At 46.1% G+C, this 23728-nt stretch overlaps 1 protein-coding gene across 3 annotated transcripts in view; it reads right to left on the reverse strand.

Moving 5' to 3' along the window:
• Positions 1-23728, reverse strand: part of DENND2A (DENN domain containing 2A) — a 56811-nt gene that overhangs the window by 23677 nt on the left and 9406 nt on the right. For 2 of the 3 annotated variants that reach the window (XM_041487481.1, XM_041487483.1), the window contains exons 2-6: positions 10706-10804; positions 7865-9079; positions 6729-6856; positions 3367-3488; positions 833-1030 (exon numbers count right to left, since the gene is read on the reverse strand). In XM_041487481.1, the coding sequence (XP_041343415.1) occupies positions 833-1030; positions 3367-3488; positions 6729-6856; positions 7865-9079; positions 10706-10776 (1734 nt within the window). In that variant the 5' untranslated portion in view covers positions 10777-10804. Of the gene's footprint in view, positions 1-832; positions 1031-3366; positions 3489-6728; positions 6857-7864; positions 9307-10705; positions 10805-23728 lie in introns of all 3 variants that reach the window. The other variant, XM_041487482.1, reaches the window with a different exon arrangement.

Below are 23728 nucleotides of genomic sequence, written 5' to 3' on the forward strand. Positions count from 1 at the left end.
TCTGATATGCAAACATGAACACAGATCTGGCAACCAGGAAACAAAGAAGATACACAAACACATCCCCTTTTCCCCAAATGCAAACTGTAGGTTTGGAAAAAAATCACCACAGACTGTCCCTAGTAGCTTCTGCTTGTCCTGCAAAGACTGGGATAAGCAACTGTGTTTTTATAACTGTGTTTTTGAAACATTCAATAGATAGACTGCTGCCAAACCTCATTTGGATTGAATACACATCCTGCCAGATCTGAAAGAAAATAAAATTTAAATGGAGTAATGCTGTATCCAAGTAAGAAATAGGAAATGTTGCTGCAGAAAATGCTCATAACTGCAGACAAGTCCTTTTGTCACCCAATTGTCATCATGTTCATTGCTCACCTACAGTCACACCTTACATTATAAACAGCCAGTGCATTAATCCGAACAAGCAAAGAACAGATTTCCAGGAGGAAACAAACACAACACAGACAATTTCTGACTGTCCCATCCAGGAAGCACAGAAGGAAGTATGATGGGGTACATCTTCTGCAAAATATGAACTGCTTCTTTCCTCTCTGACATACTTCAATTTCTATCCCAAAATTACAATGCCTTTTTTTTTTTTTTTAATTATGAAATCTCAGATGGAAAAATAACTTCTTTGAAAGGTGCAGACATGTTTGTGTGTCTTCCCCTTCAGGCAGAAAGGGGGCCAAGCACAAGTCAAGTCAACAGCCAGGACAGCAGCTACCTTGCAGGGATGCCACACACTGGAAACTAAAGAAAACCTGGTCTCACACTCACATTCCTGCCTGGAAGAAGCCAAACAAAAAAGACAAAGCCCTAGATTTACCTTGGGAATCTTCCTTCTCCTCTTGCCATTCTGAGAGTCTCCCAAGGAGAAGAAGGTGTCATCTGGACTGCTGGGGGTTGAGGGAGGGCTGACTTTGGATGGCGACCCAGTCCCATCCCGGCTCAGTTTCCGGATGTCTGGCAGTTTGAAACTCCGCCGCTCTGAGTTTTGCCGGAAAAACATGGGTTTGGAAAGCAACTGGAAACGAAGGAGAAGGAATGAACCACAGAACCTCTGTGTCTTTACTCCATTGCTTACACTGTCATATCAGTAAATCCAGCGGGGCAGCCACAGCACTCAGTTGTCAAAGCAGCCTGAGAGTGCCCACAGATTTCTACACATGCAGCTGCCAGGCTACATCTTGACCAGCAATTTAACCAGCCCATTTTCATTCCAGAACAGAACACAAGCTCAGGGATTGGCCAAGAAGGTCTTGCTCCAGTGTGGAAAAAAATCTCCCAGGATTTGGGTAATCCAGAGGCTGGGACTGTAAACAGGACAAGACTAACCAACCAACCACAGGCATTTGGGATAAGGAGCAGCTAGCCAGGAGGGACAGAGAAGCAGTGAGAGCAGGCAAAAAGCACTGTCAGTATGGCTGCCTTTGACAGGAGCCAGAATCAGGTATTTCAAAGGGTACAAGAGATGCTGTTAGACAGTTATGGAGACTGCTTTCCTCCTAAACTCATTAGCAAGTTTGGTGGGAGTACAACAGAAGATGTTTAAGTAGCAGAGTGAAGTTCCTAAAGTCTCTGACCAAAAATAGCATCAGAGAAGTAGAAAGCTAAGCTCCAGATAAAGAGGGGCAAACTACTTCTCACCAGAAAGATGCTCAATAAGAACAGTTATCTTCTCCTACAGAATTTCCCAGTAGTTCTGACAAGATAAATTGCACCTTTTGTGGGAACAGTATCTGCACTGCCAGAGGATGTATCTGGCACTATGAAGTGTGGGGGAGAGTTATCCAGCCTAGTTCTGAACCATTCATAGCAGCACCATGACTGTAGCTGAGGCAGCACCACTCTCTGCCTTCACCAGCAGACATACTCAGCAGTTATTAGTCACGCCAATTAATCCATTCAGGTTAGCTCAGGTGTCTCTGGATTTGGCAGAAGATGCTCAGGTCACAACAACGTTTGCCACCTACAGAGAAGTCATGTAAAAATGAGGCTGTAAGGAGTCTTTGCACTGAAGAATCCCATTCTGCACCAGGGATATGAGCTGCTACATCTACAGTAGTCCTGAAAGTCTGTCCAGACCCATTCCCCATCAGTGCAGCCTGGCCAGGAGGATGAATGCTGCAGCTGCAAACCCATTAGCTGCCAAGAGAGCTGCAGCATTTCTTTTCTGACTGATATAAATCAGGGCTTTTAGACACCAAAGCACAGTAGAGTAAGATAATGATTCCTGTTCAGCTCTCTTGCTGGGAACAGTATCTCTGGTGAAAGGCATTCTTGTGCAGCACTGCAGCCCCCTTTCCACAGCACATGTGGGAAATTGGGTGCATGGGTGCCTGCAAATCTCTCTGAGGGAGGTCAGCCTCATCCCAACACTCATACACATGACCCCTTGCTGCTCTAGACCTAACTAGCAACAAGGAGAATGGATTGAGAACCACAGAAGAATTTTCAATGCATTATCCAAAGACACCTTACTTGCTGATTAAGCTGGTTGGAAAAGAGCAGCATGTCAAGGAACGCTGCACATAAAACTTCTGAAAATGTTGGATAACAGCTCTAATAATAGCTGTCACTTGGAAAGCATGAGAAAACCCTTTGGCCAGGAAAGCTGTGTTTAGATCCCTGCTGTCCACTCTGAACCTATTTATTGCCAAGATGACTTTGGCTGTCATGTTGTCCCTGCTGTCCTAGCTTGGATTATCTAAACAGGCAACATGAATCAACCAAAGCAGCTTGGGAGGCTGAGAGAGCATGGCTGCCCTTGGTAAACCCTGAGCTCTGAGCAAGAGGTGCCAATCAAAGCTTTACCTCTTCTTTTGGTTCCACGGACAAGGAGGAAAAAGGTCCCAAGCTGTGAGCTGGGCTGTGGTGGGGACACCCTTCTAGCACTAGCTCTCCACCCAGGGGACTGGCACTGTCTTACTTACCAGCAAATGGTCTCATGGAAAGAGCAAAAAAAGGCTCCTGGGGGGTGGGGGGTGCGGTACAGAGGCACCTGGGCACCAGCATGGGCAGACTGCACTGCCCAAGACACTGAGACAAGGCTACTGCAGGCCTTGATTACCCAAATACTTCCATGCCCTCTTTGAGGGGAGGAAGGTCTTCCCACACCACCAGGGAAGGCAATTCTGAAGTGAAAAAAAAAGTGAAAGCAAACAAATAATTTATGTAACGGAATGCTGGTTTGTTTTTTTACCTCATTGAAGGGCAGTAAATCCCTTCTTATCACAATGTATTCTGTGGCAAAAGACATAAAGGAAAAATCCCTAACAGTGTCCACTTTTTCCACACAGCACCTGGATTTCACCCAAAAACTTTCTGGAGCAGAAATGGTGGCCACTTGGATCAAAGTACCTTTGTGGGAGTCCCAGGTACAGAAGAGGTGGGGGATGCTGGGAAGGTCAGGACACATTTTTTCCCCAAACAGCGGCTGTTGGTCTCGATGTCTTCATAAGGGTTTTCCTTTGAGGGTGGATCTGCAGCAAAAAGCCAAAAGCAAAAGATCCTAAGTGCAGAAAATCTCTGAGGTTTGCCATAAAAATCCTTTTAGGGATCTGCCAGTCTTCTTCCACCTCCCACATCAGACATAAAGACCTGCTCTCAAGCATTCCTGCAATTGCTTCATTCTCTCCATAGCCCTAGAAGTCCAGCTTCTTGCTGGACAGTGTCCAAACCCTGACACAGACAAATGCAGCCATAGAAACATATCACAGATACTACAGATGGAAAAGACCCTGTGAGCCCTCAAGTTCATTTTCCTGTGTCCAGAAGAGCTGTGATGTTCTAAAGAACATTAGCTCATAACTACATTTCCTTCTTTCCAGTCCTCTGCTTGGAGTTGCTCAATGAAATTGTGAGCTGAAGCCTGGCATGAAGGTCCTCTCTCTGTTTAAGCTCCACATTTAGGGGCATGACATCTGGTCACCACTTACGTGGGGTTGAAGTGATGCCCTGCTCTTGGGCTGACTGCAGAAAGATTTAATCTACACTCTGAACATGAATATCTATCACACAATCTAGGATTTCAAACATGTCTACTAATCATGGAGACCTCAATCTCACATGCTGTACTTTCGAAAGGAGGAAGGATTAAGCCATTCAAAGTCAGGATGCTCCTCCCCTGGAGAAGGATGGGAATGAGATCATGTGGCACACAAGGCACACCTCTGAAGTAAATGTAGGTTCCTTTCTTCCCAGTAATTCTGGAGATGAGGCACACAACTAATTTGAGTTTTAAACACCCAAAATCATATGTAATGAACTTCTTATATCCCACTCTTCAGCAGTACTAGGGAATGTAAACCTAAGTGTGTTCACAAAGAGCACAACTCTGACAAAGCAGGTTGGTCAAACCCAAGCACCTAAGAAACCACTGACAAAGGCTCAGCCCAAGCACCTGCACAGGCAAATGATATGTTATGAGCCTTGTCTCTTCAGTTCTCTCATTTCATGCCATATGACAATGGACAGCTGGGACCCGAAGCAACTGCCTTTCTCTTACTGGTACATAATGCTTGGCTGAGAGTGAAGACTGGAAGCCAGGGGTGCTGCACGTCCCTGCAGCAGGACCAGTAATGGCTGTGGGATCTGTCTGACTGGTGCACTCCCACCTGCCTGCCCATCTGGGGCAGGAGTGCAGCTCAACTCTTCAGACAAGGACAGAAACCCAAGTCTTTCCCAGCACTGTCCTCTCCAGTAGCTGGTGACATCCAGTGCTCCAGCAGGGAATCCAAATTCACCATGGAGAAGGCAAGGGTGTGACACTAGGAAAGCAAGGCTGCACTAACACTTGGTCAGCAAACATTCTCCTGTCCCTGAAACTGGCTCCACTTTCTAATTTCAATGGCCTCTTTCAGTATTGAAAATGTACTTCAGTTGTCATACAACTGGGAAGATTGGAGAAAAAAAAGAACAAGCTTGGATTCTGCTGCTTGTCCCATCCTCAAACTGTTAAACAAGTCAAATTAGCTTCAGCATAGAAGAAAGAACACAATTTCCCTCTTTTTTACAAATCAACCTTGCCATCCATCAGCCAGCTCCTAATATTCCAGATAAGCAATGGTGAACAGGGGAAAAGAGAGCACATGAAGGAAATCTGTGTGACTTGCTAGGAATTGGAACCATTATCCCACCAGCAGCTGAAACCCCCCTAAGTCACACATATGAGTGTGTGCGTGTGTTTGCTTGCACATGCTGATGGGCACATGTGATTGTCTGTGGGCCAGCAGCAGTGTCCTGCAGCTGAAGTCTTGCTTCCCCCTCCACTGGTGAGGTTTTCACATGATTGTCTTATGGATTAAACTTGTCTGTGGTCTTGCGAAAAACAAAACTACAGCTCTTTATTTTGAGTTATCCCTGTCCACCCCGCTTCCCAAGCTTCCATGGTAACACCACCAGGATTGCAGGAACCAATTAAAGATCACCGACTCCAGGCAAAGCCGTAACATGCAGCAAGAAAACAAAAAACAAACATGCTCTATTAGCTGACAATTACCTATAACTTTGTTTTCTTCTAATCTTTGCAAGTAAAAGCTGGAGGGGAGAGGAACTTTGGGCTGATATTTGAGTTCCCTGCACACTTGGGACATGGGGTTGTGCTTGTGTTTGAATAGATGGATTTGCCTTCACAGCCACTCTGTAATGCTATCCATGTTATTCCAGCTGACAAGGTGACCCTTACTCAGTGGTTTCTGAGACCTCCCATCATGCCCCAACACAAAAACCCCACAGCAGCTGCTTAGACACTCCCTGTTCCTTTGGCCCCCCAAGAGAAGAGAAAAAAAAAAGCAAACACAAGGCTCTTAGCTCCACAAATGAGGCCGACAGCTTCAAAAATGTCAGAAAGGATGGATTAGAATTGCCTTGTCTGCCATTAGCCCCAAAGGAACACGATTCCTTTCAGAGTCCTTTCTCATGAAGTATGATCAGATTTTATTCATATCAAAATAATAATGCCTGGCCTGCTGCTGAGAAAGTGCAGCTCCTCCTATGACGAACAACTACAGAGCACCTTTGTAGGATTACTGCAGCCTGGCAAGAGCTGATGCAGCTATTCCCTTCCTCATCTGCTGACCTCCGCCAAGAGATTTATACAGCACCAGCCTACAGCTACTAAAATTCATTAAGGCTTTTTCAAGGGGGACACTTCTATGTTCCGTCAAAGACCACATAACTTCACAATATTAAAAAACACTATATAAATGGAGAGGGTTAGAGGAAATAGTCTTTAAAATGGCATTGATTTGATACTGAAGTTAGAGAACTAAATAAACTCAATTTCAAAGAGTGTGGGACCCAGTTTCTTAATTGCAATGGTACCTGAAGCCATACACAGTCCTATTCCTGAGCTGTGGAACTGACTTCAAGGCTATGTTTTCAGACTGTTCGCATTATCTCAGCAGTGACAAAATCACCACAATGGACAGATCTGAGCTGTGAGAACTAATCCACAGGACAAAAGGAAGGCAGAGAAGATACGCCAGCAAAAAATAAAAGCTGCTTCCCATATGCCTCAGGTTTATCTTTGAAGCTGATGAGCTTTGAAGTACCCCATCCATTTTTCTTATTACTTGCCAATAATATGCGCAAAATGTGTCCTGGTTTACATTTGGATAATAAACACACTTTATTCAGCACCTCTGCTGAATGCCTGTTGACCATGAGTCCCTGCTACTCAGGACTAGCAGCCAGCTCCTGCCCCTGTGCAGGGTTCTTACCCAGGATGTCTTCATAGACGTTCTCCTCAGATAAAGTGCGTGTGAGGGCCAGCTTGGTCTGTGCGTACCAATCCACCCGGCCGTGCTCGGATGACGACTGCAGCAAGTCTTCAAACTCATACGATTTCCTGCACCAGGGAGGGGGGGAAGAGGGGCAGAGAGGAGAGTGATGCAGTTAACCAGCATTTATAACCAAATTATAGCTAATTCGCTTCTCCAAAGTACTACACAGCTGGCAAAATAAATCACTAAGAATGTTTCACTGCCTCGTGCCATATAAAGCATGAAAAAGCAATACTGAGATTAGCTGTTTTTATCAGCCACACAAATAAAGGCATTTGGGCATGCCATAGATAATCTGGGTTGTTATGGCAATAGCACACTGTGAAGATGCGAGTGTGAAATGGCACATCCTGGAACACTGCACAGAACCTTAGGACATGAGAGGTCCCATTTACAGCACAGATCCCACCCCCAAAAAGTGTAAGAGGACCCCAAAATCAGCTCTCTAAGCAGCAGAGAAAAACTTGCTTGCAGAATGGTAGGATGGGTAAAACTGTGCCCTCCATAAGCAAACCTAGCAAGTTTTGATTTCCTTTCTGCAACAGAGCCAGGAACTTTTAAGAGACACTTTATACAGAGGGCACTAGAAAAGCTGTGTATTTTCTGTTCTCCACCCCAAAAATGTGTGACAATCATGTGGGAGGGGATAAAAGGCAAGCAAGCACTCCATAAGAATATATACACATCAGATTCACTGAGGTTTACTGTGGACAGTGAAAATGCTGCAGTAGAGACTAGAGATTATCATTCCAAACACTGTTCCAGACCAGCTGTGGTCATTTTGTAATTAAGTAGAGTTTCTCCTAAGAAAACCAAACAAAACCCCAAATCCCTCAATTTTGGGTTTGAAGGTTAAGCCATGTAATACAGTGACCTTAAATCTGCCATGACTTATCCCTCCAGTTACCCTGTGGAGTAGTGCTGGCCACTCATACATTCTCAGAGACATGACTGAATGCTGATTATTCTGGAGATTCTGAGCAAAAAGGGAAGATTTGTCTCTCTCAGAGAAAGATGGGAAGGTGGGACTCCACCATGAAGACCAACAGCTCCATGAAACACAGCCCCATTACCTGTGGTCAGTGTTGTTCTTGTGCTTCCCGCTCCAGAGCCTCCTGCTGACAGCTGATGGGGGAGGAGAGGAGGGCAGAGGAGGGGGAGGAATGGATGGCAGAGGGGGTAAGTTTCTTTTATTCCTAACTGCTGGCACCCAGTCCTCTTCCCCCTCATGTTTGAAAGTCCGCCGAGGCTTGGGCAGTGGGTTGATGAAGGGCTTCTTCTCTGGCACCCCCGGCTCTGTGTACACATTCTCCAGCGTGCAGTGCTTGGGTTTCACATGAGAAGTTCTTATCTCTTCTAGAGTCCCAAAAATTGGCTCACTGATTTCAGAGTCCACTCCAAGAAGCCTTTTGTTGAGCTCAGTCCCGCATATGCCCTCATGGCCCTCAGGAGCGGTGTGCCCTTGTGCTGCCTTCTCCTGCAAGCACTGTGGGGAATAGTAAGTACCAGGCAACTGTGGCTGCAGCTCTGCTGAGCCATCTTTCAAAGCCTGCTCTAGCTTCTTGACCTGACTAAGCACTGAAAGATTCTCCTTCTGGACCTCCCACTTCCCACCTTTCACTTCCTTGCATTTTCCAGGGCTGAACTCCATTTCCTCGTCCTTCTGCGCTTCCCTTTTTTGCTCTGCTGTTTGCCCTGTGCCTTTCTGAGTTCCAGCTTTCCGCTCATTCTCTTTGCCTGCCCCTTTGCATTCCAGTTCCCAGCTCATAAGTCTCTTGGTCTCTGCTTTCCGAGTCACCAGTGCTTCCCCACTCATCTTCTCAGTTACACAAGGCATCTTGTGCTCCTCTTTAACTCCTGCCTCCTCCTCCTCCTTGCGAGGAGCAGACTGCGTTTCCTTTTTCCCTTCCCATTCTGAAATTTTGTCCTTGATGCTGAAGGACTTATTCTTCAAGCCAATTTTTCCAGGTGACCGTGTATTCTGAGTGCCTCCTATCTGTCTCCTGATGATTTTATTGTTTTCTTTGACATTCAGATCCACAGATGGGTCACTGATGATCATTTTAGGACTAAGCATGTTCTGCTGAAAGCAGTCGAGCCTTGGATCCAGCATCAAGTTCTCCAAGGCTCCCAGTGGGTTCTTCACCACAGATGAAACTGGTTCAGCTTCAGGTGTTGAACCCAGGGCAACAGAGGAACCTTCAAAACATTTCTCACTCAAAAATCCACACAGAGGTTTTTCTAATTCCGTCACAGCTGCTGTATTGTTTTTATCTGCAAACTTGATCCTGCATATCAAAGGCAAAAGGAAAGAAATATTCACTGCCATTGCTCATCCTTGGTTTAGTTCATCAGCTCCTCAAGCTTTACTCATAAAGATGATGGCAGAGGATGCTCAAACCAAGCACTTGATATGGGCTTTAAGGGAAGGATGCTCAGGGAAAGGTCCTTCTAGCCAGAACATACTGCCCTTCTCTCATTAAAACCAAGATGAGGTTGGAAATGGAGCCATTCTCTGTGGAAGAAGTAAGCTGCAGGTTAGAGAGGTATTTTTTGTACCTCAGACATGCTGATACCAATGAGAGCTTCATCAATGTGCATGTGTGTGTGCAGAAGTGCAGCAGAGCTTTGGACATCATCAGGCATTAAGCAAAAAAAAACGCAAAATGGACCACCTGCAAACAACAGCAAAATTACTGCTGTTACACAGAGAGGAAAGCATATGGTTCAGCTGGCATTCCTGTAGTGCCTGCTCAGAGGATCTCTCTCAGTCCATCATAATATTCCCCAAATGCATATTGATGCCCAAAGACTGCACTTTTATTATTCCATTCTATGGGCTCTACCGTCCCAGTCCACACATGCACTTAGCCGCCCCCATGCACTCAGGCACACTCCCACAGCACCCAGAAACCAGATTCAACATTCTCAGATTAAACATCTTCACTGTTTGGGTCCAAAGTGCAACAAAAATTCCAAATACACTTGGTCTAGAGATTTCCAAGTATGTGATACCACAGTATCAATATTTTGTCAATATCCTGCTGAATAGGCAGTTAGTCCAATACAAAATGTTTCTGAACTGAAGCACTTGGCTACATCTTTGAGGTTTGCCTGGGCTTGGGAAAGAGCACCAAGACAACAAAAGGTAATTACTGGGATGCAAACCCATATAATTAGTCCCATTTAATCACAATCCCAACATTAAGATTCAACTTAGGAAATCGCTTCATTAACTTAAATGTGGCAATTGTGCTTCTTCCAGAACTTAGCAGACTTGTAAGAGCATCTCTGGGGATACCCTGAGTGCTGTGAGGCCTGGAGCTTTGTCCTGCAGCTAAGCAGTGCTGGCAGCCATTGCAGACTCGGTTGTGGTGCAAACTGAGTCTGGGACAGGCTTCTGAGAGGAACCAGATCTGAGCCACACCTGCTCTTCCTCAGCCTCACAGATACTTAACTCCTGGCTGGGCAGTGACACTGTGCTTTGGTTAGGAGCTGCTGCTGTGAACCCCACCAGCTTTCCCCAGTCACGCATCACAGTGCCATGGTGGTTGGACCTCAGAGCAGAAGCCACCCTGCAATGGGTGGGGACAGTGGGGCTCCTCTGAGGAGTCTCCAGGCTTAAAGAAGTCTTTAAGCAGGGCAGGGCAAACATTGACAGAGATATCATCAGCACAAGTGGTCTTGCCTTGGGGCAGACCTTTTCCAGCACTGTGAGTCGGGAATACTACAAGACTGACTGGATGATTTAACACATAGAATTGCAAGGTGGGACCTATGGGGTGTGTTTCAATGTGGGAGGAGAGAGGGACACTGCCCAGCAGAGAGAAGGTTTCCTTCCTTTCGTTTTCTTTGTGCTGGGGATAATAAAGACAAGCAAAGCACACTGGCACTGGAACATGGAAAGCTCTCACCTCTCACCAGACTTGCAGACAGCACCCCCAAACTTGCTGCTCACATCAGCCGCCTTGCTTGCTGTCATCATGTCAGCACACAGCAGGGCAGCAGGTCACCTGCAGACAGACACAAGGAAGAAGCATTGCTCTCTGCTCAGCATCCTTCTCTTTTCCTTCTACACACATACACACGTTTCTCCTTGAAATCCAGGAGAGGAGCTGAAACAAGACATGACAGCTGTCTGAGGACAGCCCAGGCTTCCTCCCCTGCAAAATGGGAAGAGGGGTGACAGCAACACCCCTCAGAAGCCCAGTGAGGAGTTGACAGTTTTTGAGGGCAAAAATTGTTTTGGGCTCAGCATCAATTGCTGTACCTTGAATTAAATATGGAGAACATTTCAAGAAGGCTTTTACTGTTGTCAAAATCTCATCAGATTTAGATTTTTTCCCCTTGCAGAAGACTAAACCAAAAACAATTTTATAACAACCTGTGTTAAGGCCACAGGTCTGAAGTCCCTGCTAAACATACAACACTGTCACAACATTTGAAGCTTGGGATAAACAATTTAGCCCAAAGAAAAAGTTGGGAAAACATTTCAGCCTGAAGAGACACTGCACTGCAGCCAGTGGTCTTCTCTCTGGTGGGCCATGTTAGCCTGCTACTGATCTCATTTCAGAGGACAACTCTGTGTGGGGATAAGATACATCATTCACAAAAATGAGTCATTCTGTTTGCCTCATGATTTCTAGCACTCTTGGAATGACTGTCCCTCTCTTTGAGTGCCACTGCTACCCAGTCAATGCAACAGACTCCATCTCCATTTTATTGTGCTGCAATGCTCTTTTTGATAAATAAAAAATGGAAGAATTACTCTGTTACTCTGCAGCACCATCTCTGCTCAATTATCAGGGTGGTCTGCCTGCTCTAAAGCATTGCAATGACAACAGGCTCACCATCTTGCAGGCAATACTTGGAAAAGTCCCTCAGATATCTTCTGCCAGAGGCTGCCCTGCCATGCCTGGCATTGGACAAGATCAAATGCCTCTCGTCATTAAAAAAACATATAGCCCACCACACCAGAAACAGGAAAGAATAAAAGGATCTCTCGTTTCCACTGTTTAAGTTTTTGGGCAGAGAAAGGAAAAAGTGAGGTGGGGGAGGAGGGTGGCAGGGAAATCAGTTTTGTTTGCTCACAGTTTTCTCTCCTTCCTTTTATTCCATACTGGCAATGTTCCTGAGGCGAGGACTGAACTCTGGGTCAACTCAATGTGTACACACTCAGGGCAGCTCATTGCTAACCATTTAACAGACTCTCTCTTCCCAGACAATAAACCCCCTTGGCTTCTCTCCCTCATTAGTAACTAGAACAAGCACCCACTTCACTTCTAGACACAGAGCAGCCTTGCAATACTGTCAAGAAAATTTACCAGCCCAAGGACCAAAATCTATTCATCCATCCGTTAAGTGTTATGGATTGAAAATAATGAAAAACTAACCATACTTGTGGCCTTGGCCAAAGAATGACTCACCCAGGCAGCCAAAGCAGATTCCTGCAAAGCTACAACAGAGTCTGCTCTGCACTTGGTTTACAACATCCCTAGAGCAGGGACAGTCTCTTCACTCAGCACTCACTTGGTGCCTTGCAGCTCCTCATCACTGCCTTTAGCGGTAAGAAATACATTTCTTGTGTCCACACACACAATCCCCATGGCTCTGCTGAAACATCGCATGTTCACTGGGGATGCACTCCTTTGTCTTCATGAGATCACCCGCTTTCCCCATCAGGAAACTCCATCTCTCAGCCTCTTCCAACAGCCCGCGAGCAAACCCTGTTTGAAAACGAACATCTGGGTACCAGCAGATGTGTGCTGGTGCTCGGCACAGTCAGCTCCCTGGCAGGCCTCCTGTGGGACAGGCCAAAAGCAGATGATACAGGCTAAGAGGTGCACTTGTTTCTTCCTCTGTGGTGGATGGGACAGACTCCACAGCCCTGATTTGCAGAAGTGAGCTACAAAACAGCTGCTGAGTGCTGCAAGAGTCTCCCGGGAAAGGAGCACCACTGCAAGCAGCAGGTGAGCATGACTTGGAACCAAGGGCAGAGGGACATCTGTCCCTTCCAGGCACAAGTGTGGCTAGAGTAACCAAAGCAACACACTCACACTAGGCAGATTAAAGGGTGGTCGTGGAGCTCCCAAAGCTGTGACAACAGCCAGGTACCTACTGACACCCCCAGTGACAACACACACTGCTTAGGGAGTGAAGTCATCCCTAAGAGATACATGGGCAGCTGTGCCTTCTCTCTGAGCAGCAGGGCACACATGGTGCTCTCAGCATCACCTAGAGGATCACTGCAGCACGTTAGGTACCCCTCAGTAAGTCCAACAATCAAATAATTTCCCAGGGCCAAGCACAATCCCAGATGAGCTTCAGAGGTGATATGATCATCTCTTCCAATAAGATCACTAGAAATAACTCTCAGGCCTGACCCACAGGCATTGCCAACAACCGAGCAGAGGAATTGCGATGGCAATGATGGAAAATTGCCTCCAGCAGACAGAGAATATCTACTTTTGTTTTCCAAGTTTTGGCTGCACAAGACACCCAGAGCTAACACAACAGTTCATTGTGAAGGGCAAAGGGAACTCTTGTCCCTCCTGACTGCCCACATCTCTCCTATAATCAACTACACACTGCCCTATGTGCTGGCTCTGGCCCTCTGGAGCATCTCTGTGACCTGCTACAGCTCACTGAGAGTTTCTGACAAAGCAGCACATGGAAGGGGCCCAACACAAACCCAGTAGGCTACAAGGGAGGTAATGAGGTTGTGTGCACAGGAGGGCAGAGGGGAGAGAGCACAAAAGAACATGCATAAGGCTGGGGAAGGGAGGCCTGCCAGAGGCTGAGAAGTGTTATCTGAAATCTTTGCTTTCCTGCCTCATGAGCAATGTGACCAGGGCCCTACAAACTGCCTAGAAGAAACAAGCAGGGCTGAGTTCCATTAGCAGGAGACCCAAGAAGGACATACACACACCCATCAAGCTGGTACTTCTTGACAGGTTGCTGCTTTCTCTAAAAACCACACAAGAACTTTCTACCAGCAATGGGAGGCACAGCCCTGAAGAACCAGAGCCTGAGGCCACTGCATCTGGCACATCCATCCTGGAGCAGGACATCAAGGCCATGAAAAGGGAGAGAAGATACTGAGCCCCGTTTGGAGAACCTTGGCACTGCAATTTATTCCCTGCCATTGTTTGAGGGAACAAAGCACTCATCTGATAGTGTTTCAAAATTAAACTGGGAAAGGAAGGACAGGGGAGGAGGCGGGAGGAAAGAGGGAGGGGAGGGAGCTCTCAAACCTGTTGGCTGGGCCCTGGGAAGGATGTGAAGTCTCCCAGCAGATACCTCTCAGTGTATCTCCCACATGCACTCGGCCTCACAATTCCCAGGGCCATGTGATAGGGGCTTCCTGCTACCAAGTGAAGGGAGACCTACCCCGACCTCTCTCTTCCAAACAGAGTTCCTGCCTGCTTTGTGTTCGCACAGAGGCGTTTGTTTACTGATCTATCATTGGCATGCAGGAAACAGCCTTGACATGAGCTGTAATCATCTGTCTCCAGCAATAGCTGTTTGGCTTTCTTCTAATTTAAGTTTTCCTCCCGCCCCCCTTCCCCAGTGCCCTCTTCCCCACTTCCGATGCAAACGCTTTTGGAGTACACACATCTGGTTCAGGGCACGGGATACTATGCGATGTTTCCAGAGCAACCAGTGAATAAAAAAGAGGCACACTCCCACCCTCAAAGGGCAGAGAAGGCTTCCAGAGGAACACTTCCAGGGAGAGGAAGACACCAGCTTTGCCCACTGCACTTGATGCTACCACCAGACGATGACAAAAGCCAGGGGAGCGCAAAGGCACTGCAGTCCATATTACTGGAAATGCACACAGCCAGCACACAGGTCACACACGGGGAGCCTGTCTCTGAGAAGGTCAGGCAGTGACAGCAGCAAACCTCCCAGGCCTCCCTTCTTTGCAGTTTTGTTCATGGGGAATAAACCAAGCATACCTCGAAGGTGGTTTTGGGTATTACCCTTGCTGCTTGCTGGAGGCCATATCTCATGGCTTCCTTTGCTCTGTTTACTCTGCTCCTCCCAAAAATTTCATCCATGTCCACATATGCTGCTGATGCATATGAACAGCACATTTGCTGGTACATGTGAACAGCAAGGCTTCACAGCAACAAGAGCAACCTGCAGCTGGTCCAACTCTCCTCCATGAAGAAAAAAAGACATGTTGTGTTTCTCTTTGGTGCTCACAACCTGAGTCACTTTGAGCAGCCAAAGCCTACAAGTCACATCTCCCTGCTCCAGTGCTTTACACAACAAAGGGTGCAGCACAAAGAGAGCAAAAAGGAGGCAACAATATATAACATATATACACATATAAAGAACAGGAAGGATGCCAAGAAGACAAAACACTAACAGGAAAAACATGAGTAAGGGGAAACCAACAGTTAAAGCCTTCAAGGCTCCCTCCCCCAGCCCTTGCTCTGTTTGGAGCCTGTTTTCCTTTGGGGGAAGAAGGAGGCATGAGGATCCGTGCCTGCGCTCACACACACAGCCACAGCACAGGCCCAGCCGTGCACAGCCCCAGCACCAGGCACTGTGCATGTCCCCAGCATGAACATGCTGCCTTCCTGAGGCCACTGGCAGAGTGTAACTTCAGGAAGAAAGCCCCTGCTCAGCAGGGAGGACACAAGCCAAGCAGGGATGCAGCCAGAGCTGAGACAGGCACCAGGACCCAGGAGAGGCTCCCCTGGTGAAACAAGATGCTTACAGTAGAGGAATACCTGATTGGAGGTGACCAACATCAACCCAGCAGCAAGGCATGGGTTTCCTCAAACTTGAGCTCCACAACACGTGCCATGAGCCTTCCCTAGCTGGCAGCTCGAACAGCTTCTCCTCAGACAACTTACACAAAGTCCACTTCTTTCCTCTCCTGGTCAGTCCTGCAGATGGGTCACCCCCACAGCAGCAGGGCTTCTCAGAAAGGATCAATCAGCTCACTCATGAAGAAAAACCTTTTTACCAAGAGGATGACCAAGACCAGAGAGATGGTGGAGGCCCTGCCCTTGGAGAAACCCAGTACCCAGACCCAGCTGGACAATGTCCCAAACATGCTGCCCTACATGACCACACTCATAGCATGGGGTTGTACTTGCCACCTCCAGAGGTGCCTTCCCACCTGAGCTACTCTGCCATCCTGTGCTGGGCACAGTCTGCTTAGGGCAAGGTGACCTCTTTGCAGACACTGATAGTCCTGGCTACGTGAATCTCGTGAAGACTGAGGACACCAACAGCAGGATTGCTTAGTTTGTCACACTCGTAATGAGATCCTAATTGTAGATAATTCTAGATAATCAGGGCCAAGTCACTTGTTAAAGAGAAAAAAGCAGGATAAACTTACACAAAATATATTGATAAAGGACCAACGACTGGGAAGTGACATGCTCCTACAGTATCTTTTAGAGCCAGATCCCACATAGCCTCCTATTCCCCTCACCCCACTTCATCCTAACTTTTCCCTTTGATATATCATATCTTACACCACAGGGCTTACAAGGGGGTCAGGAGAATCCCATGTGTCAAAACAAACTGTATTTTCAAAAACCCCCAGTGAAACTGACGTACCACAACCTCTGCCTTTGTGCAATACCCCACATCAGGGGAACAAGGCTGCAATGCCAGGAATGCAGGAATTGGCCGTGTCCAGCAAAGCTGCGCTGGGTTTTAGGACATGTCTTTAATTTTATTATATAATCTGGTCTCATGACCTTCCCCCTCTCCAAGCACACAGAACAAACTCTGCCTGCTTATATGTCTTTAACCTGACTGAAAGGATTACCATGGTTCAAGGGCCTGCCCTGCTCCTCCCTTGGCTGCCAACAAGGTGGTCCCATCCCTGCCCTTGGTAAAAGACATGCCTCATCACATCTGATGGTTGCCATTGACTAAGGATGTGCCTACTTTTTTCCTCCCTTCTTGCTTTTGCTTTGTATAAGCTCCCATGCTTGTAAAGCCCTTTCAAGCTAGGACGGGCTCACAAGCTGCCTGGTTCAATGCCCTAAACCAGCAAAGAAATAAAAGGGGGGGAAGCACAAAGTTTTCTGCTCAGATAGCAACATCAGTCACCTGTCTGGGAAAACCTAATGAGCACTGAAACACATGGAAGGAATCATAGAATGATTTGAGCTGGAAGGGGCCTTGAAAATCATTGAATTCCAATCCCCCTTGCCAAGGCTGGCAACAAGATTCTGCTTGTAAAGAAGTTAACCCTCAGCAATGAGAAGAGGGAGCCAGCAGGACCTGCTGTGAGCAGTATCAGGGGGTTACCCCAGGTCTCAACTTCATCCTGATACTATCCTTATTCTGCAGTAAAGCAGATGGACCCTTGAGAAACTACTCTCACCTCTTGTCCATTACTTCCCTCCACCAACCATTTGCTGAAAGTTGTAGGTCAAACTCCACAGGGGTATCACCAGCACCACCTGCCTGACACTGGGAGCTGGAAGGACAGCACATCTGGTAACAAGGTAGCTCTAAAAACCTCTGCTGACCATGTGCCAGCTGAAACTTTCTTCCCACAGAGCCCTGGAAAAGTTAGGGTAGAGATCACTCAGGAATGGGAAAGGACAAATTCCTGATCCAAACAGCACTTCTATTCCAAAGCAGAAGATAAGTTTTCATAAAAGAAAAGCCTGATTTTCTTTCAAACACAGGGGAAGCAGCAACAATTTTCTCCCCAGGCTCCACGCTAAAACAGATGAACCATTTTTGCTGAAGGCTTTCAAAAGTAATTCAGCCAGAGGCAATGCTCAGCATGGAAAAGTGCAGACTGAAACAAAAATAAAATCTTGACCTGAAGACAGTAATCAAAAACAGGGTCTCACAATATGAATTGTCTTCTGTTAAAGGTGGGGCTCGTTGCACCCACTATTATTAAGTTTGTCCCACATTTCCCATTGTTTTATTTTCTCTTTGTTCCTCCTTCTAAACACACAACAAACAGAAAAAAAAAAAAACAACTCAGAGGGTATTCAACATTTCTTCAGTTTCCTTCAAGCAGACACACCCTCAGCTGAAAAACACAGCATTTTCAGGGTTAGTGGTGGGATGTTTCATGACCTTGTCAAAAAACCCAGAAACACTCTTTTTCTAACTCGCTGCCCCAGTCACAGATTTAGTGCTGCATGCATAGAAGGTAAACACTGCTTTTCATCCTGGTGGCAAGGATGGTTTGTATGACTGCTTAGAGACATGATGAGTCTTAACTCCTGCAGGTAGGTTAACAAATAGTAAGAAAAAATTCACAGGGAAAGGAAGAGAATGATTCAGTATTTTCCAATCTGGCAGCTAAAATGATTGCAATGCTTAATGGAATTATGTGTTTCAGGCTATGCTTTCTACAAGGAAGTAATGAAGAAAAGATTGAAAATAACCTGTAATTCCAGATAAGGAAACCAAGACCCTGGGAAGCGAGGGCAGGAGTAGAGGACACCCCTTCTGGGACAGTTCCTGGCATTACTAGATCATCTCCCTGTGTTTAAGATCTTGTGTGAGCATTTGTGTGTACACAGTGGGGTTGCTCATCCCCTTTGAAGGGGTGATAATATTTGCTTTTGCTTTGCAGCCTAATAAATGAAAATTCAGTTACTTGAAGTCAAGGCTGAAGAAGACACTGGTGGTGAGTCCTTGCCTGCAGATTACATCAGTGGAGACGGTGATCAATACCTGGTATGATTGGCTTTGAAAGTACCCACAGAGAAGATGACTGTGAACAGTACAGAATAAAACAAAAGAAATCTGGACCAGATTCACACAAGCACACATCTGCCAGCAGCACACAGACAGACAGGATTAAACCAGATGCAGTGGAACTGGCTTCAGGTCCCAACAAAGTCAAAAAGAAACTGGCAAATACTCATTTCTACTAGTGCAGCTAAGTATTGTAGGTGCTTTTTCCTCCTTTAATTGGAGTGCTGTGTTACAAACATACCAGTCCTGCTACACAAGTAAATCACTTCCAGTCTAAAAGAACTGGAAAGAATTCAGGGTATTATGCTTATAAGAAACCCAAACATTTGACAGCATAGGAAACAACCTGTCACTAAAAAATAGTGTTCAGCTCATGAACCACACTGGAATTAATTTTTGATGTGGTGAGATAATCTCTGCTAGTCTAACATAAATGGGACCCAAAGAGGTCCCTTCGAGGAGCAACTCTGCAAAGTGTTTCCTGGCAGGAAGACAAATTGTCTCACATTCAGAAAGGAAATGAGAGCATTAAAAAGAAGAACCGCAACTTCTTTCAAAATAAGTTATCATCAGGGAGACAAATGGAGCCTCAGCAAATCTCTCCTTCGGTGGCCTTCACCCTGCAGGATGCTGACTCGTCCCTCCTGATGTGGATTTAGCACACAGCTTCCTGAAGTGTCCATCACCACAGCCTTGGGGCACCATCTACATGCTCCATGAGACCTTCCTGTACCCACCCCAAGTCCATGACCTCCTACTACAGTCTGTCTCCATCAAGCATCACCTTCTGAGCTCAAGCAAAGAGTCACCCACAGATTGCTTTTGGGTTCAGGAGATCCCGCTTCCCTCTGTCTCCTCCAAGCTCCTCTTTGCTCCTACACTCACTCTCCCACGTATCTTGGCCATCACAAAGGCAGAACCTGTTTATGGCAGACCTTATTCTTTATGGAAACCTTCCAGCCACAGCACAGCACATCATCCCCTCACCCAGCCTTCGTGAGCAGAGAGCAGGGCCAGGCAGCACGTGAGCTGCCCAAGATTTGGCCATCACGAGGAGGAAGCTCACACAGCTCCAAGGAGGAATAAACCTCTGCAAAGAGGGCCTGCACTTATTTATTTTTCCAGAAAGAAAGCCACTCTCGGGGGGGTGTGTGCGTGCGTGCGTGTGTTTGTGTCGGGACAATGGGAAAAAGGACAGTGGAGCGGAGCTGCCAGGAAACAGTCGGCCATCTGCCCGTGCAGAGAGCAGTTTTCCCTTTCCTTTTGTATTGAGAGGAATGGAGCTGAGAGCCGCCATCCGCCCGTGCTGGGAGGAAATCTGAGCGACTTTGCTTTGCCACGGAGAGGAAGCGTGGGGGAGGGAGCCGGCCGGTCCCTGTGGTTAAGCGGTCATTGCACTCACGGCCAATAAAAGCTGGGGAAAAAAGCCCTAGCAAAACCCCCAAATCCTAGGGAAAAATCGCTCTTCCTCCTCCACCCTTTCACGTGCGGTTTGATACCTTCTCCCTGGCAGGGCGATGGCGGGCACAGGAGGGGGTTCGGAGTGAGATGGAAACCAGCACAAGGGTGGCCCAGTACGGGCAGCCCGGACAAGAAAGTGACACAGAGAGAAAATCAACCCACGTCACTGTGTTGCTTGTCCGCCCACACCCTCTCCATAACCAGGAATTTGGCAACCTGAGCACAAAACAATGCCAGGAACGACCCTTTGCTCTTGCAAGGTTCCCCAGCCCCAGCAGAAGCCCAGCAAAGGGCAGAGCATGAGGAGGAGTGTGCCGCAGGTAACCATCCACACATTCTGCCCCGGGGGCTCCAGCACAGCTTCTGATCATAAAACTTTGTAAGAGAGGGGGGGAAAATCTGATCTCCTGGTACTGTCAGGCAAAAATGCTGGTAAAATGTCATGATGGCTTGGTGGCACATTCTTCTGCCACTTTTTGTGGTGCAAAAGCCCAAGGGAAAGAAAGAAATAAAACAGAGAAGGGCAAAATTTTCAAAAATGACGACATGACTTTGAAGTTTAAGACTCATTTTCACAACCGAAGATCAGATTTTTTTTTAAACAAACAATCCTACTAGGCTTGCACTTACACTTGCAATTCCATCTTCTTATTTTAACTCCCAAATAAGTCCCACCTTTGACTGAATCAGCTCCACATTGTATTCATGTGGCTCTTAGGGACATGGTGTGGTGGCCGACTTGGCAGCTTTAGGTTAATGGTTGGATTCCATGATCTTGGAGGTCTCTGCCAATCTAAATGATCCTGTGACTGTAGAAGCAGCTAACATTTTCAAAGAACTGTAAGCACATATTCCTTTTTTCTGACTGCAATAGGAGACAGGTCTAGGTATGCCTGGGAAAATCAAGAGCACATTTTCCTGCACCTTTGTGCACCTACACAAACTCTGCTGCTCATTACGTGCCAGATCCAGCTCCACAGAGCTGGCAGAGCTTGCTAATGTGGGAGATGTCTCAGATAACAGATCACAGCCCTGAAAAGGGAACTTCCAGAAGAAATAATTACTCTACATATGTCTAAAGAGGTTCTTCACATCTGGCAGCTTGGAGGACAGACTGACACAGTGATGCTGTAAACCTAAGCATGTTCAAGCCAGATCTGAACTGACACCTGTGTGTCTCATCCCTTTCAGAGACATGACACAGGTTTCCACATTCTGTTGTGACTTTTTTTTTTCTCATAAAAACAAAACCATTCACAGTGTGTGACCTGAAGCAAATTCCTTGGCTGTTTTTCTCTTGGTGGGATGAGAGACAAGATGAGAGGGAATATACAGACTTGATATAAAGAAAAGTCTTTTTTTTTACTATAGGGATAAAAGAGCTCTTTTCACCGGGAGGAAAACAGACCTCTGGAGCAGCCCTGCTGTCTCCATTACTGAAGGTTTTCAAGACCCAACCAAAGCCCTGAGCAATCTGAGCTCAGACCTGAACCTATTTAAGGAGGAGGCTGGAGTACAGTCCTCCTGTAATCCCTCCAAATCTGGATTATGCTGTGATAACAGATCATGAATAACTGCAAAAGTGAGTAATCACTCATTTTCTCTGTGGAAAATAACAAAAAGTATCTTTCAAAACATTATTACTAGACATTTTCCTCCCCAGGTGATACCTTTTTGCCTTCCTCCAAATGATCAGCAAGGAAGCAGTAAAAAATAGCTGCCAAAACAAGATATATAATTATGCTACCCCTAACACATTTCTACTGTCTTTTGTCCCTAGTCATTCTGCAGTGCCTAACAAACTTCAACAGCTCCATGGAAGCCATCAATATCCACCAATAATGCTGCCTTGGCAAATACTGCTGAGTGCTGTAAATCTTCACTATCAGAAAAGGAAAATATTTTCTTCCCAAGTTCATTCCATTTTCAGAGATCAGGGTACAATTTTTTGAAAAGCTTAAAGTTTTTTCATAACTAAACAAAAAACTAACCAGCCAACCAACCAACTACTGAAGAAAAGTGAGAAATACTGAAAGCATTTATTTGGGAGATTTTTTTCCTTTGCTGAAGTGTTATTTTGGGCTTCTTGCAGCAGAAAACCTAGAAACTGGAGAGTTATCAAACAAGCACATATTGTTCACTACTCTCTTCCAAGAGATGTGCTAAAGCCAATACATACATAAAGGACTTTAATTTCCATTGTTTACTTTCTTTCACATACATCACACTGCTGGATAATGGAGCAAAAGCAGAGCACCCATGTACAATTGTCTGCATCAGCCCTTATCTCACAACTGAAGCAGAGCTATTTGTACATAAGCTTCCAACCCAGAGAATGTGCATCCAAGTTTTGTATTCCAGGGTAACCACTAGGGCATACTCCACCCAAGATATCTGGATGTTGTGCTGGACTGGGCCCTGATACTGTTTATCATGCACAGGAAAAACTCATTACTACAAAGCACTGACTGCATTTCACAAGGGCACATTTTACAGGACCCATAACAAAATATCAAAGTAGGAATCTTCTGGAGTTAAACCCTTTGCAGAAGCCCTGTCCTCTGAACTATTCAATAAACATCGTCTCCTTTCATCTTAAATGCTCATAAAGATGCCATTTCCAGTCCAATGCAAGGGGAAATCCCAGCTGCACTGAAGGTGACTGCAGTGATTATGGTGTGGCTTCCATTTCACCCTCCACATTCACCTCTTTTCTGCTCAGCCCCAACACAGAGGTACCTACAGAAACACAAGCACAGCCCCCCTCTGCTCAAGTCCATAAAACCTCTTTGGATGGGATGGGACAACTCTTACAGGTTCTCATGTGATGTTTAAAGAATAGAAAGGTTTCCTGCAGGGCAAGAGATGAGGTCTCCTCCAGTAAAGGGCCAGCACTAGAGTGACCCACCTGGTACAACACTCTGATGATTTGCAAGTTCCTCTGTGAAATTCCCATCCCCACTGTCCCAAAAGCATCAGCTTTGCACACTCAGCTTTGAAGATCTGGCTCAGGAAAGAGGTCTGTCTGTAAATGGCTTTTTTTCCTCTGTAGAAGCCGGGGATTGCAGCAAATGCACATTTTCCATAGATTAAATACTCTATGAACAGGCCAGTTAGATCACAGAAGGCTTTGGGTTGGAAGAAATCTTAAGGATCATCTGGTTGCAATCCCCCAGATAATGGACATGGACAGGGATAACTTTCACTAGATCAGGCTGCTTAAAGCCCCGTCCAGCCTGGCCTTGAACATTTCCAGGGACGGGGCATCCACAACATCCAGGTGCAGGGCATCCTCTTGCAGTGTCTCACCAGCCTCACAATAAGGAATTTCCTCCTAACATGTAATCTACATCTCCCCTCTTCTGGATCATATTTTTTTAGATATTCCTCACCAGAACCATGTTCTTTATACAAAGGTAGAAGCTGCCCAATGCTGCATCAGTTATCTGCAGTTGAATACCATGGATATTTGATAACAACTCTATTTTCTTTACTGAAAAGAGAATGCCTGCAGGCATAATTGGAAAACTAAATCTAAACTTGATCTTTTACGGGGAAATTCCCCAAACATTTTCTTCTATTAGAAGAGGAAAAAGAAGAATTGCTTAAGTAATGCTATACTTGATTTACTTCTTGGTTGATAAGAAAAATGTTTGGCATTCAAGTAGGCATTCTTCTTCCCATCTCTTCAGTAATAACTCAAATGTTCATAGCATCTACTTAATAAAAATCTCCTAAGTGGGTTCACTGCATTCATATTAAAATGATAA

This window comes from Pyrgilauda ruficollis, unplaced genomic scaffold (assembly GCF_017590135.1).
Source record: "Pyrgilauda ruficollis isolate IOZ18807 unplaced genomic scaffold, ASM1759013v1 scaffold80, whole genome shotgun sequence".
NCBI lineage: Eukaryota > Metazoa > Chordata > Aves > Passeriformes > Passeridae > Pyrgilauda > Pyrgilauda ruficollis.